At 32.3% G+C, this 17,254-nt stretch overlaps 1 protein-coding gene across 8 annotated transcripts in view; it reads right to left on the bottom strand.

Moving 5' to 3' along the window:
* LOC108727196 (syntaxin 1A) overlaps positions 1-17,013 on the bottom strand; it is a 50,609-nt gene extending 33,596 nt beyond the window's left edge. For all 8 annotated transcript variants that reach the window (XR_001936834.1, XR_001936833.1, XR_001936832.1 and 5 more), the window contains exons 1-3: positions 16,646-17,013; positions 6,299-6,385; positions 4,199-4,298 (exon numbers count right to left, since the gene is read on the bottom strand). Coding sequence is in view for 2 of the 8 variants with exons in the window: in XM_018455195.1 (XP_018310697.1) it covers positions 4,199-4,298; positions 6,299-6,385; positions 16,646-16,678 (220 nt within the window). In the remaining 6 variants the exon portion in view is untranslated. The remainder of the gene's footprint in view (positions 1-4,198; positions 4,299-6,298; positions 6,386-16,645) is intronic.
* Between the last annotated feature and the right edge of the window lie 241 nt (positions 17,014-17,254).

The following is a 17,254-nucleotide window of genomic DNA, read 5'->3' as shown; positions in this document are numbered from 1 at the left end:
ATACGTGTCGCTTATTTTTATCTGGAGAATAACATATTAAAAGCTCATTAAAATCGGAAGGGGACAGTTGCGTCCCTTTCCTTGTGAGTTTACTAAACTAAGATTAAAAGCTTAAAAAGAAAAATTTATATCCATCTGCAAATGACGTGGATACGAACGCTGAGCGAAGATTCGGAATAAACAAAGCAATAATTGTGTCTAGCAGTAGGTGCTCGATCTTTCAAGAGATGGAGTTGCAATATAAAAATGTTAGATAAGGACAGATGAATGCATTGAGTGAGACACAACGATATATAATAAATATAAGAAATAAATAAAAGATATCACTATTATCGAATTTGGAATTAAAAAAAGTCTATACTATAGACTTCGATCAAGTTCAGCCGTCGCTCCAGCATCCCCTTAACAATGATAAATATTCAATCATATCTATCAAGAGCTGGACAAATCCTTCGAGAATGGCTCCAATCAACATTCATGCCTTTGCGAAAGAAATGTAAGCCGAGCACATGTGCTTTCGTCTAATCAGTTTAATGAGTCTGAAAATCCTATTAAAAGTGATACAAGGGAGCCCGTTGTGAGAACATTTGAGCGCCTCGCAATTCGATTTTCAGGACAAGGAAAGCATTGCTCTATATGAACGTATTGGTGCAAAAATTTAAGGAATTTCAGAAATCAGTTTACATCTATTTTATTAAATTCTAAGTCTTTCGAGTGCAACACGAAGTTCTACTGTATGCATATACATATATTTGTATATATTTTTTAATGTCTTTTTAATTTTTTTCAGAACAGATTATGCTAATTTATAAAGAATACAAAAAGACGAATTCTTTTCAAGTTTAAACGGATCAGTTGTGCTACCTGGAATGCTTTTTTTCAAGTAGAAGAAGAATCCCCGTAAATTCCGTCACGTACATGTCGGAACAACGTGCATTTCTCATATACAAGACTGGACCAAGTTATTCAGGACATCGTGCTAAGATCAATCTAGCGTCCAGCATGAATTATTCGCCATCTGAATTTGACACAACGATTTGTCGCATATGTTACGACTGTCGCGCCTGCATCTGCCACGTTGACAGACAGCGATGGTTAACAGTGTATATTTACGTAAATTGGCGTTGACCACAAAATGATAGCCGTCCTATTTCGAGCGTGCGTATCAATGTTAAAATTTATTCCTAGCCAAATAATGTACACAATGTATCCAATCTGTATGTTAGGAAATGAGGATTAAACAAGCGCACCTATTAGTTAAGAATAGAAATTTTTTGTTTAAAAAACTTCACAAAATTACTCTTGTAATAATAAAAAAAAAAAATAAAACTAAATCTTTTTTTTTTTATTATAAAAATAAGGTCGGCAAAACAGAACTCTGTAAATATTAAACAAAATATAATTTACGTGAAATTATTGTTTGACCTTTGCATGTTAATATATTTTTAATATCGTGTAATTCATATATAAAGTCGATGAATACGTACTCGCGAAAAATGTTTAAAATTAATTAGGCACAATGATGGTTCTATAGGAACGTTTCAACCAAAATCCTCGTGTCAAGAATCATTCCATTTAAGTAAATTTTAACGTAAAGGTCGGTTTTTTCGCGATAGCCGATTTAGAAACGCTCTCATCCGTTCTTACTACACGGCAGCTGGCAGATCGGATCGATGAACGGCATCGAGTGACTCAAGTGCTTCCTCTTCATCGCACTGACTTTTCAAGCTACTTTTAGTGCTTGGGACTATTCTCGTAATACTATTTAGCAGCTTCGGCACGTAGTGCGCGTTCACGTCGATGCTGTAATAGCACGGCGCACACGCGTAGTCGTGCTATGCATTCAAGATTTTTTTCACATTTACATAATTACGATGTGAAAAGAGCACACGCTTAAGAAACGATGACTTTTTATAATTATATCGCGAAGAGAATCGATAATTATGTACCGGAAATCCAACGAAATAATTGTTCAAGAACAATTTAATCTCTTTGCCTTGCAAATTATCATACATAATATCTTTGATAACATTTTCTTTTCACACAAGTATAAAATGACTTATCTTAAGCAACGATTTATATACATCAAAGTTGTTCTTTTCACACTATTGAAATAATGCTTACATTTTTTGGCTTATGATAAATCCTTAGTAATTGCTCTGCAATGTAATTGAATAGTCCAAAAATAGTGCAATAATTTAATTAAATATTGTTTTCACCTAATTTTTACAATCAGAAATACGTAACGTGCGTTTAAATGTTAAACTAATTTTAAAAACATTAGTAACATTTAATGTATCACATGATTTGTATATGTACGATAGTATCAAAGGAAAGAAAAATCAATATTACAAATGAGAGAAAATTTATATTACGATTTGCGCAGCACTTCCGCTAAAAATAATAAATTCCAGAAATCTTCAGGGATTCATCAGTGAACTAAAAAACGAAAATACGAGGAAGTGGACTATTAATTAAAGCGATTGTCCGTCGAAGACAATAAACAATATTACGCGGTGTATATTTAATAAATATCGTCATTAGCGTGCGGAAATACGTAGTCGTGATTCAAATGTGTGAATAATTCCTGCATGTTGTAGGGAAGTTCCGGCCCATGAGCAAGTAAACGAATGAAACGAAGGGAGAACAACGACGATTGTTTCGCGGCCTCGAACGCGTAAGTGACGTGGGAACGATCGATTATCGAGCCGTTTACCGCAACAAATATGCGTACCGCCGATTCCGCATCATCCGTATTCGCGTACGTGTCTCCAACAAGACATTCGACACAGCAACACAATTTCTAACTGTTTAACCTGTTTCCTCTAGATACGCGACAATATCGACGTGCACGAATGCCAGATTTCCATACTTTTGTGGAGTGAGATTCCAAAAAAGGAGTGAGATTTCTTTCATTTGGAACGAATTTCACTCCAAAACATTGAAAACCTACCACTCTTATTTAAAAGTATAAATTTTTCACTCTTTTTAATAGTGGCATAGTATTTTAACTCTTTTGGAGTGAGATTTCACTCCAGGAAATTTAAAGAATACAAGCTTCATTAATTCGTTTCTTGAGTCGCGCTTAAATATTGATATAATTAAATTGATAATCATTTAATTGATAATTTAATTGATAATTAATTATTGATACAATCAAGATTGCATTTAACAATGTATCAAAAATTCACAATATTTTATACATCAAAAATTCGGTAAATTTCGGATGTTTCTACATGCACACAGGCTTCAATGTATTTGGAGTTCGTGAGAATCCGAACTTATATATCACACTATGCTCCAATAATGACGTGCTAGAATATCAAATTTTAACACGGTATACTCAGCGAGAGCTTTTTGACAAGTAACTCATGCGTTCGGTCAAAGAAATTTAACTCCGACATTCGAAGATGAGCGAGCGAGATGCATCCTACTAAGAAATGAGGACAACCGATCGGCTTGAAAGCGTGCCGGTGTCGAATAAATCGACCCTAGAAAGACGGATAAGTTTTTGAATTATGTAGAGAGAGCAAATTTGAATTTGACTTTTGATCAAGCCTCCATAGAGAAGTTCACGGAGGATCAATGGTTGATCGGAAACAACATTTTCATTCGCCCACCCAAACATTCTCTTCGGTTTTAAATCATCGGTATTCCCAAGAAAATTAGTATTATCCAAGAAAATAATTGCCGGTGTGTTATTTACATTTGGTAAAATAAATGTCATTACTATAATTATAATATAGTTATAATTATTAAATATAAGTAATAGCGATTAGATTTCAGTATACGACGAATTTCATTTTTAACGTCTTATAAAAAATCAAGCTTTACAGCAATCTCATCTTCGTTTATTTGACAAACAAACGTAAAAATTATTTTTATTCGACTGTGTATTAACGAAATTTGTAACATATTGAAACTGTATCAATGTAAACCTCATCTATAATCACATGGAACAGATACGTCAGTGTCAACATACAATATTTGATTAAGCTGGTTATCGTTTAATTTAATCCTCAGACTGATCATTTTACATAACCGAAAACGTACGAAAATAGATATTTTCACGTTGAACACAATTTCGCTTTTTGCCCGCGGAATATAACCGAGTTTACTGATATAGCAACTGCGAGGATATATGCACATACTTTGCATAAGAAATAAAGTATAATACAAGATGATAAATTAAACTCACTCTCATCGGTCTGCGGCGCGGAGAGAATGGCGCTGTGCTTTTTCTTCACATCTTCCACGTTTGTCTGGATCCTGTCTATCATTTCGCGGATCTCCTCCACCTGTGGAAAAACACACGTCCGAGTCAGCAGTTGGTTTAAACATTGACAAATTTATTTGTGTTTTGCAAAATCGATATTATGACAAATTTTTGCATATTTATTAATCAAGTTCTTCTGAAAGAATGATATAAAGTTAGTTCAAATTGACATTTTGTTTGAAACATATCTCTCAAAATTGAGCTTGCGTAACTTTGGGTAAGAATTAAAATATAAGATCTAAATATCTAAATTAAAATATAAAATCTATAGATCTAAATATCTCTTATTTTTTAATATTACAATCTTTAAAAGTAATTTATTATTGGCTCCTGATATCTCTGATTATCGTATGTATATAATAAAACAATAAATTAAGAAATTATTATACAGAAATACATTACTGAAATTAATATTTTATTAATTTCAATAATATAAAAATACTATCTTTAATAAAAACAATTAACTCGTTAAAAGATTAATGAGTAAATAAGCGCTTTATTGCATTGCTGATAAAAGTAGACAATTTAAATAGTAGTGGTCAACACATCGGACATTCTATTTAAATAGTATAAGAACGAGTGGCGTTCGTGATGCAAGTAGTGCAAACTGCGTTTAGTCAGACGACCGCGTTCAGACATTGCTCTCCCGCGGTCAGACATTACATATTTGTATCTACATAAAAATATGATTAAAGTCTGCCCTTTAATATAAATTAGAAATCTTCTTTAATATAAATTAAAGATTTTATTAATGATAGAGTCTAGCAAAAAAAAACCAGTCTGTCAAAACAAAAATAAGAAAAAAGGATATTATATATGTACCGTCTCTTTTTATATATGCTATTTCATTCTAATTTATACCATCTTACTCATTCTAACTTACTGAAGTTGACAAAAATGACGGATCAATCAATTTGTCATCTCGTGACTCTGTTGTAAGATTTCTAATATAAATGAAATCAATATCGATATACATTAATTTCCATGCACCATTATTTTGACAACAATTAAACTAAAATACTTACATAAAAGTGCTACAATAAAGGATAACATGTAGCCTTAAAATAAATAAATGTCGTTTCATTTATCGATGCAAAAAATATAGACCTATTTGAATCTGGCACCCAACTTTAAGAAAAAAAAATTTTTAGTGATTTTTGATTAAAAATAGTTTGTAATTCAAAAACGATTATAGCCTCGATATTTTCATATTAGGATTTTTGTCTTAGAATGTTCAATTAAAAAAAATCCAGAAATAATAATAGAGACTATATAAAAGAGTAAAATGGTTTTTTACTTATAAGCATTTAAAGTTAGCTTATAATTCAAAAAATTATCGTAGTCTCGACATTTTCGTATTAGGATTTTAGTCTCAAAATTATCTCAAGAATACATTTTTAAGAGGAAATACGGTAATTGTGAGACCTGTGTATACACCCTGTGTATACATTATATATACATATTTATTATATATACATATAGATATTATATACAGAGTGTTCCGAATTTAAATGGCTAAACTTCGGAAGCGTGTAGAGAATTGATAAATTAAGAAAAAAAATAATAAATCGCATGTGAATTACAAATGCGATCCAAAAGTAAAATCCACGTTTGGAAAAAGTATGTATACAATATATTTACAAGAAACTGTATCTTGTTTTTCAAGCAGGTGCGAGTAAAAACATTTTACCATAGAACAAGGAAAAGCTTGCAAGACGCGATCGATAAAATACGAAAGCCGTGTTTAAAGATTCTGGCGCGGAATTTTTACGAAATGCTGTTTCACCCGAGTCATAGAATTTTATATACCGAATATTCCGTTATCCTGCAATATTTATACCTACACATATAAAAAGAAGCGAAAGAAAGAACTGTGCATTATCCTCGTTAAGACCGATATAATCTTGCTGATACTGGTTTAACCTACTTCTACTTTTTTTTTACTGTCGCTATTCTTTTATACTTTCGATCACACCACAGCGTCAGAAATATGTAGAAGCAATAAATTAGTTCATCACTCACCTCCGCGAAAAATTCCGTCATGAAGTCATCCGGCGCCCCGACGTTGACGGACACATCGTCCGCCACATCGTCATCGTCCGACTGGGCCTATACAAGAAACACAATCATTTATTAGAAACAGGATACTACAGTAATTTATATTCAATTTTAATACAATTTTCTAGTCTTAAAAATGTTTTTTTGTAACTAATATAACAACAGACTAATAAACAATAATTAAAAAACCCCATTTAATTCTATTAAATCATATATGTAAGTAATTTAATTCTAGTTCGTTAGAATAATAATTTATAATTACGTATCTTATACTTGTTTATATAACTTAAAAATGTTCATTTATAATAACAGAATAATGACTGAGATTTTTCAGATATTATGCAAGAAGTTTATTAATTAAACAATAAAAATCTTATTAGACCGTACATGTGAATATACAACCAAGTATATACCATAGGAAATAAAGCCTACAACTTGGTTGAAGTTTGACTTTTAGTGCTTAAATAATTCGATGTGACTTTATATATTACGCATCAAATCCTGTCAAATTGCGCGCCGAATTGATTTTTTGAGATAAAGAAAATACATAGTTGCTTTAAAAAGAATATGTAGTAAAATGGATAATCTTTTAAATAAGCAACTATGTGTTTTCTTTATACCAATTGATTCATCTCATTATCCTGTTTATAAAAGTATTAAGGTACAATCATAAAAAAAATTAACAGTTTACGAGATATTTAATATTTCATATCAATATATGCCAGACTAAAGTATAAAATATCTCGTAAACTACTGATGTTTGGTTCTCCTTAATACTTTTATGTGCAGAATAATTATAGGAAATTATTATGTAAAAAAAACCTATATAATTCTATTTAAAAAAGTAAAGGTCGCTTTGAAATCTTAGAGGCACGTACACTTAAAGAGAATCTGTGATCATCAAAAGATGTCCCCTTCGAAACAAAGTAAGCTCCACTTGAAATATGTTTTTGGAATAACAAATAATTTGAGAGATAATTGCCTCCGAAGATTCAACTGGGACACTTTATGCGTGAGAGTCAGTGAGCTCTATCATAACTGGAACACGAGCTTTCCCTTTACTAAACTATAGAAAACTGCAGCCCGACAGAGAAAAGGAAAAGCAATATTGATCTGACTCTTTTCTACTTATGGTAGTAAAACAGCATTAACCAATCAACGAATCCCAGACAAAGAAAACAGTACCAACTTTACATTAGAGTGTCCTTGTTTAGAAATTGAGGCACCCTTACTCCTCAATGGCTCGCTTCAGTATGTATAGAACTCACTGGTGAGAGTACGTGAACTTAAACATGGCGTTGCCATTAAACATAACGGCGAAGTCGGTAGTCTAGATATACACTATTAAATCTATAGTGTCGAATTTAACTTAGTGTGAGTCGCCACTGCTCCTACTCAATCATATCGTTATTTTATACTAAAACAATGGTTATATTTGATACTATACAGTGTCAAATTTAATTATCGTATTAGTAAAAAATAATGATATATTTAATAGGAGCAGTGGCGATTCATATTAGGTTAAATTTGACACTATAGATTTAACAGTGTAGAAATCTGTGTGTAAAAGTATAAAAACAAAAATATATGCATGATTATACCATAAACTGCAGGTTTCATCTACAATTGCGTATATGTATTGTATGTACTTGATCTCTCATTCCCCTCTTTGATAACAGTAACTTCCTCTCACATAACATCATGATATAATCGATTTCATTTAAATAGTGATGATCTTGTCCTCGATAGCATAATCTCGTACATTGAAATAAATAAATTATCATTATAATATATAGATCTATAAATTAGAAAATATCATTTTATTTTACGAAATCGCTTTTACTTATTTTCTTATAATTTTCTTACAATTTATTAACTGAAATTTTTACAAATTTCAAACAAAATTATGACAATTTCATATGTAAAATTCATAATTATTTACAAAAAAGTTACATATGCTATACTGAAGTTTTGTATTTGTAATTAAAATATTTTAAATGTCATTAATGTGAATCACATTACATTTTTATTATCTTATTTTATCTTATCTTTCGACTTATCTCATATCTAATCGTTTGTTTTTTTTTGTGTGTAGGTAAATAGAGATTATTATCAATTATCTTCAGAAAATCACCAACTACTTTATTGGCTACATTGAACGATTCCATTCAATGAATAAAGATTAATTAAATCAGTAATTGAATTAATATCTTATTTATTTTAACAATTTATTTTTTTTACGAATATAAAATGAGAAAACAAAAAACAGTTAAAGGAATAATTTGCGCATTGTTTTTAGAAAAAATCAAGTTTGGAGAAATGTGAAAAATTGCTCACACACACACACACATATAATAATGATGAATTTTATATAAATTTAATCTTAGTATAAATTAATGAAAGCATCTCACAATTCGTAAAATGTTGTGAAATTACTTTTTATTGCTTTTTCAATTTCATTGCTACCAGCTAACTTAACTCAACTCATAGTATACAAGACAACGTTGAGTCATAAATTATGAAGGTACTAAGTGGTTATGTCTATCATATTTTTCAGTTCTAGTGAAACTATATCGAACTTCAATTATCGAAAGCACTCTAAAATTCCGCAAGAAAACCAAAAGTCTGACTTCTTTTTTTTTAGCTTCCTTTTTAGTTGATGACTTTTTTCTCAATTCCAGGTATAAAGAATAATCGCCTTAATTGAATATGGCATTTCCTAATCATATGTTTTTAATCTCGTCGGTCGATTTTTACTTAATATTATTGAAAAAGAAATAGTTCATCAACACTATTAAAATATAACCTTCCTGTAGCGAACGTATAACACAGAAAGCATAATCGACTGATCGCTCGCGGGAAAATTTCTTTCATTATCGACAGCCATAGCGAACCACTGAGTTTTCTTTCATTATAAGTTTAATGCTGTTATATGAAAATGGAAATTCTACGGAACAAAGAATCTGTAGAATGTCATTATATGTTCCTCTCACAGAAGATTTTAAATAAATATTAATCAAAGTTAGAGAATATTATATAATATTAAGAATTTTTTAACTGTTGCACAGAATATTAATGCAAGTTGCATTTTTATACTTTCAAATACTTTGGAAAACAAAAGTAATAAATTTCTCATACAGAAAACTCCATAAAGAAAAATGTTAACCCAATATTGCGATTTTACAAAAGAAATATATCAATCTCTATCACTCTTCCACTCAATAAATTACATTTTATTTTTGTCATCCATTAAATATATGAAGGACAAAATACAAAATAAAATAAAACTCACGTTTTTCAAAAAATTATAAAATCGATCAATGCGTAACAACTTATGTAATCTGCATTCATATTACAGTAATATGTATAAAATGAAAGCCATGAATATATAATGTACAAATTTTATAAAATTAAATGTACGTTTTTGTATTGAAAAACATTTATACTCTAGAATATACATAATTCTTCTCACGGCATAAACGAATATCATGCTTGTCAAATTGACGACTGTGCTCGTTCTCGATCGCCCTAGTTGTCGTTGAGACTCTATGTGCGCTTAATCGATACGGTACTCGCATACAATTAAGAAACGATTACAGATACCGCGCGCACGGTAACGCGATGCTACAAGAGAGCTCAAGAGCGTACGTTGTTCGTGTCATTCTCCGAATCGATATCGCGTTTCCACACCGATTAGATTTTTGCGATGAATTTCTTTCGCGTAAATATTGAGCAACCGAAAGGAAAATATTTTGCGATATTGTGACCGATTGTGACCGATTGTGCGATAATGATGCACCAACGTTAAACAAAATAATGATGTTATCCAACAAAGTTTAGCGTGACGACCGAACGCGAATCATTATGCGTTTCTGTTTCTACATACACTAGTGATGATTGAAACCGGCGTAATTCTGTTAAAAATTGATGGTTTCAATACTATAGATATAAATATGAGCTTTATATTTATTCGCAACAATGTAAACATGAGTTTTCACGTAAAATACACTTATCCATATATCTATAACATCACAGTTTCATATTTCTCGACAGTTTCCAGCCAATTTTCAAGCAAGTTTAATTAACAAAAAAGTATTTAATTGCCAATCTATATTTTTCAATAGCCAAAATACATATATAAAATTTCATTCATGTAATATTCCCTGATAATTCAAGATAAATTTTATTAATATAATTTGAAATTCCATAGCTCGGATTTCCCACAAATGCTCACTAAAAATTATAATACTAAAAATTAATATAATTTTAACGTTTCATTGTAACCTTTTTTTGCAGTTATGTGTATTCAGGATTACATATACATATTTAGATGCTATCACAACGTAATTTTCGCACGATCGAGCAGCGTTCTCGTTTCGATTTGTGCTGTGATAAGACTGAATTTCACCAACTGACCGTGTTAGCTACCCTAGTTTAGCAATTCGCTTGTCCCTTTTTGGATTATAGTGCTACATTGAAAAAATATTTGTGTGAAATTACATGATTATGCTGGATTTTTTCTGACCTAGCATAATCACGTAATATTGCAGCACATGAAAAATAACATTACATAATTTCACATGCAATATGTATTTTCAGGATTCTATTGAACATGGAATTTTACATACAAAATAATAGACTTAATAAATATAATATAATATCAAATTAAAGTGTTATCTCATTTGTGCGTTTTTGTTTTTAAGCTCGTTGATTGGCTATAAAATAGAGAGATTCGAGGACCTCTCTTCTATCCTGCACACATTTGTCGTACGACAAAAACACACAAATGAAGTAGCAACCTTAAACAACTCTAATTAAACTTTATTATTAAGCACAGTAATTACTGAAAAAAATTATTTATATTAGAAAACGGAGGGATATGCATAATTTTTGCACGATAAATATTTTGATATAATAAAAGTTGTAGCGTCGACGTTCTAATGAGTACAACATGTATAATATTATTTTACAAAATTATTTTACAAATTATACAAGTTATTTCAGTTTAAAGTTTGACGGGCGACTACTACCTTTTCAGTTTCGGTCCTGCGATGTGACTAGCTTCCGACTCTCCGTACTAACGATTGACATGATATCAGATAAAAATATGTTATATGTCAATCATCAATGCGAGAGTCGGAAGTCGGCTACATCGCAGGGCCGAAACTGAAAAGGTATAATAGTCGCCCGCCAAACTTTAAACCAAAATAACTTGCATAATTTGTAAAATAGTTTCGTTATGTTATACATCGTTGTACTCGTTATAATGGACGCAACTTTTATTATATCGAAATATTTACTTTATCGTGCAAAAGTTATACATATCCCTCGGTTCTCTAACATAAATAATTTTTTTCAGTAATTGCTGTGCTTACAATAAAGTTTAGTTAGAGCCATTTAATTTGATATTATAATATATTTATTAGATCTATCTCTGTTAATTTACGAGATAAAAAGTTATTTATATGATAACACCCTGTATAGATCATACAGGTCATATACAACGTTTCATGAAAAGATATCGTGGACCAATCGATAAAGCTCATAATTTTCTCCAATAGCACCGATTTTTAAACAACACAAATAATTTACTGCATTCTTTTGAACGTATAGAACACATAGCCTAAGGCGTGAAATAATTTGAGGCGTTTAGCACTCGAGTCGCTATGTAAACTGTAAGCTTGTATATAATAGAGGTAACCTTCACGAGCGAAATCATCGAGAGAGTAAATGCGTGCTGTCGAGTCAAGTAAGAAGCTGAAGAATGAATTGTTATCTGAAAATTTTTTGATAAATGATATCATGTTGCAACCAGTAATATATAACAGAAACTTTGATAACGAACATAAAAGATCATTATACATATTCTAGAACGACGTAACGTGACACGCAAATTACAATTATAATAAAATCTGTCATCATTTTCGAGAAAGAATTATCTCATATTGTGCGCGGAAAAATTTCTCACGATACGTATATTCATCACATCTCCTCATAAAGGAATCTCGGTTATTTATAGAAGATGCTTGAATTTTTTATATTTCTTACGCAAAATGGCGACGAGATGTCACCAATGATATATAATAACCGTGCAATGCAGATATTAATTTTTTGCATTAAAATACAATTTGTATTTTACGTTGGAATATTATTCGGAGATTATTTATAATTACTAAAAAATGAGAAAAAGATAAATACAACACTGAGAGAAAAAAATGATTGCAAGTACCGCAATTTAAATAATATTTTAGAGAGAGAGAGAGAGAGAGAGAGAGAGAGAGAGAGTCATTTTTGGGGGGGGGACAACTATAAATTTATAATTGCTTTAACCATACACATTATAGATGCTTCAACATTGAATTATGATCATCACAACTATAACATGCATTCATACTGGCATACATGTAACCATACTGGCATGGTTATCTTACACATGAACAGGATTTGCATACAGCAAATTGTACTATAAAATGTTGTGACAAACATTATTCAAAGTACAAGGAACCATATGTCTGTATATAGCGTGATTTACGGTTTACTATGATAAACTGTATTCATATTAATGATATTCTACCCTTTAAGTATAATCTACATTCAAAGAAAAGTCATATTACCAACTAGAAATTTGAAGACAAATAGCGTCTTGACTACGTATTATTATAAGAATAATAAATAAGTTATATGAATTAAGAAATAAAGCAAATGAATCAGGAGCATAAAAGCCAACGCTGGATATTCTGTGCACAAGGAAATTTATACCTCTTATTCTACATTAATAATAAACGTTTCGACTTTATAATTAGGTCATCTTCAGTATTACAAAATTAAACGGAGTTACATATATATAATGCTATATTGCCAAAGTTTTTCTAATTACATTAATCTTACATTAATGCTGTTTGCATATCGCTCGCTGGTCAAATTGTTTCTCAAAGGATCGACTATGAAAGGTGCATATGATATGCAAGCGATATCAATGTAAAATTAATATAGTTAGAAAAACTTCGGTAATATAACATCATATATACGTAACCTCCTTTAATTTTGTAATACTGAAGATGACCTAATTATAAGGTCGAAATATTTATTATTAATGTAGAATAAGAGGTACAAATTTGTTTACGCACAGAATATTCAGCTCCTGATTCATTTGATTGATTTTATTATACTTAAAGCCGTTATTTTTAGTATGAACTAAGAAAATATAGTATAATACTAATCATTTTGTTACAAATGATTAATATTACTATATTTTCTTAATTCATGTCAGATTTCTATACGTATAAATAACTGTACGTATAGATAATTAGGAATAAAGTTACTGAATTTTTGTACAGGACCGAAAACTGTACTGAGATGTATCTCTCATTTATTTTTGTCTCCGAAATTTGAACTCAATGCTGTGCCTTTTATTGTATGCCGAGTGGCTTTCTTCTTAGGAGAAAAATTGAACTCCGTTGCGTTGTGTCCCTCTGGTGGGAGAGGCGTGTACTGCTCGTGGATAAACGACTTTAGTGAGTTTTTACAATACAAATAATAAATTTTTAAAAGTTAAAAATATAATCAAGTGTACACTTGATATAGTTCACTGTTCAAAAATATTCGTTTCTTTACCGCAAAAATTACATTCTTTAATAGCTTTTCTTTATTATTATCGCCTAGTTATTATTACCATGTAAATAATTAGCGAATCTCAAGAAAATTATATTCATTATAATTACGATTACATTTACGATATAAAAATTATTATTTTTATTTACTATTCGTATCTTAATATTTTACTATATTAATAGTTGAAATTATCATAATTTATAGTACAATTTTTCCATATTTGAGAGAACTATACATGTAAGGTTATTATCACTAACATTATAGCAGTAATAAAAATGGACCTTCTAACCATGATTTTTTAACGATGCAATTATAGTCACAAATACCAAACAATTTTTTCTCAGTGAAGATAAAGGCAGATAAAAGTAGATAATGTAAGAAGGAGGAGGACAATCTACGATCTACAGATGAGAATGGACATTTCGTTCAAATCAGTCTGAATTTGAAAAATAAGTTTAATAAAAATGTTGGTATTTGTTACTTTCGTATTTGACTCATTTCATCGCACTTCCATGGTGTATTACATTATAATTACTTTGCATTACACATAATTCCTTTTAAATTTAATAAATCCTATAAACACACACATATCTGTATGTCGAGCATCTTCTATAAAGAACCAAATGATGTAAAAAAAAGCATCAATTGTTACTCATGAAAAATTTCAAACGGCAACGCGCATTGTGTTCCTATTATATTCAATTATAAAAAAAAAGCTACTTCTAAATATCGAAATATAGACTGATCTATATCGATTTTAGATTGTACTTTTAGAGAAATATTTAAATAATTAATATTACTAATACGGTGACAATGCGATAACAATAGCCAATGACAGAATCAAGAGAATTCGCCGGATAACGTCGCATCGCGTAGATCAGACTTTACGCCCACACCTACGTGTTTTTCACCGAATACCGACTAATGAGTCATCAGCTAGCTGATATTCGATACGTGTCATACATCCTCAATTTGAAAAAACCAAACACATTATAACTGAGCATAAATAACGAAAAGGAAATCGGTCGAATAATTTCCACTCTCTCGTTACTTTATTATTGTTACCACGTAAATTATACCACGTAAAATTGTTAGCGAACAATTAAAAAATTCTACTGTTTCTTCAGGGGTATAACATTTATCTGTATCACATATGGATATATTTGTCTAGATATAACTTGTAAAAGTCTTACAAAAAAAATTGCAGCTATAATGAAAAGAGCATTGTGAACAATATTTTAAATGTTTAAATATATGTAAAAAAAATATCGAAATTCTGTCGAACAATTCGACGGAAACAATCTTTTCAAGGTTTCCAACGAAGGATATCACACATTTTACATGTCTCTATCCATTTCCGTGCATTCATCGGTGATGTTAATAATGCTGCGTGAATATCTTTATCCGATATCGGTGGTTTGTATTTTGATTCAATCGATGTGCTTTCACGAAAAACACGAAGGAGCGAACAACGTATTCGTCACGTCATCAACGATATCATTGACAAGTTGACGTAACAATGATACCGTTACCGTTATCAATTAAAGCGTGAATCTTGGCGAATTTCGAAGCCGGCTCCGCACAATGCGCTCGAATATTCGACAAGTGCAATCGCGCCGTATTTATGTGACGAATTTCGCTGCATTGTACTACGGCACGGTGCGTAGTCATGATTAATCTTTTCATACAGCGCGACATTCGTTTCAGCTCGGAATATTCGTTGCGTTAATTTATTGAAGCTGACAAATAACAGACACGAATTTTTCGTCCGTAAATAATTTTTCATTCTTGTTCTACATTGTACGATAAATAATTGTCGAAGGTATCCGATACAAGAAAGTTTCCTCATTTCGGAGCATGTTGCATTGGAATAATGCAGTTTTCGTTGAAAGACGTTGGGAAACTCGATACAGGCACGCGATTAGCGGAGATTTAAACCGACCGTCGACTCAATGAATTCAACTATCGACACTACAAACGTGTGTACGAGCCTCTTAAAAGTGAAACTCTATGAAATAAGGTGTGGTAACTCATAAAGCTGATCGCTCGCTCTGGCACTATTTTAATAAAATAACGACATTTACAAAAAGTCCAGTTAACTTCCGGAAGGTTGGTGTATCCCGTACCGATCGCGGCGTGAATGAACGTAGACGTCATCCTGACAAACAACATCGAGGACGGTCTTCGTCGGAGCAGACACCGATCTCACGATTACGGCAATGAGAATATATTCTCCATTCATCGGTGTGTCGCCAATAAATGACAAGGTCGGCCATAGTCGCCATGGACCCACCGGCTTGGTGGTTCCGCGACAACGAGCATCCGTATCGCGATATAATGACCGATGGTCATTCCGAGTGAAAACACCTGTCAGCTCGGAACATCGAGGTGGGCCGAGGCGAGCGTGGGCGAGCGGATGAACGCCTGTCATCCACCGGTTATGCCTTCTCGGTGATTCTTGGCGACCGCTTGGACTCGCGACGAGTCCGTGTTGCCGAGTGAGTGACATTATCTTACGGTCGAGTCGTAGGGCGTGAGTCACGCGTGCACGACGACGACGACGGCGACGACACACGTATGCCGACGGTGCAGCTCTCTCGGGCATCGTGTACAAGGAGTGGGAAAGAGAGAGAGAAAGAGAGAAAAGGAGAGAAAGAGAGAGAGAGAAAGAGCGACGAACCAGCAAGAGTAGTCACTCACCGCGACGAGGGCTGCTAATCTATCCTTGGTCATGGTGAAGGATGACGAGGAGTTGCGAGTCAGCGGGCGGTGTACGGAGCGACGTGTCTAGCGGGTAATCCCATTCACGGTTTTATCCATGTACAACGTGCACGTCCACTAAAAAACTAAAGGAAACGACGGACGCACTGGCACCGTGAGAGAGGCACGATCGTAAAATCGATACATCCGCGAACTCGCCTGCTTCTGCAGTGCCGTCCCAACGCGGCGCGCACGCGCCGATGACGTCAACTTCGTCTCGCAAGTACGGATGCCGCGACGCGGCGCCCCGCGAACGCCATCAAACGCCATCATCCCGAGATGCGAACGACGAGAGAAACAGGAGCGGGCGCGACGAGAATTTATGAATCCTCGAGACGTATTTATAATCATTACGTCTGCGATACGCGCCAATCCGCCCATATTTTTCTATCCTATAATATAAATATACATTATTGTCATACTTGAACGTTATACAATGGACTTAATGTTGTACCGTAATGATACAAGATTTTTATAAATATGTATATCAATAGGTTTTTTTATTCAATAATGTATAATATATTTACGCATACATATGTATATAATATA

Source organism: Mycetomoellerius zeteki, unplaced genomic scaffold (genome assembly GCF_001594055.1).
Source record: "Mycetomoellerius zeteki isolate Tzet28-1 unplaced genomic scaffold, Tzet1.0 scaffold471, whole genome shotgun sequence".
Lineage (NCBI taxonomy): Eukaryota > Metazoa > Arthropoda > Insecta > Hymenoptera > Formicidae > Mycetomoellerius > Mycetomoellerius zeteki.
This window is presented reverse-complemented; position numbering and strand designations above follow the sequence as displayed.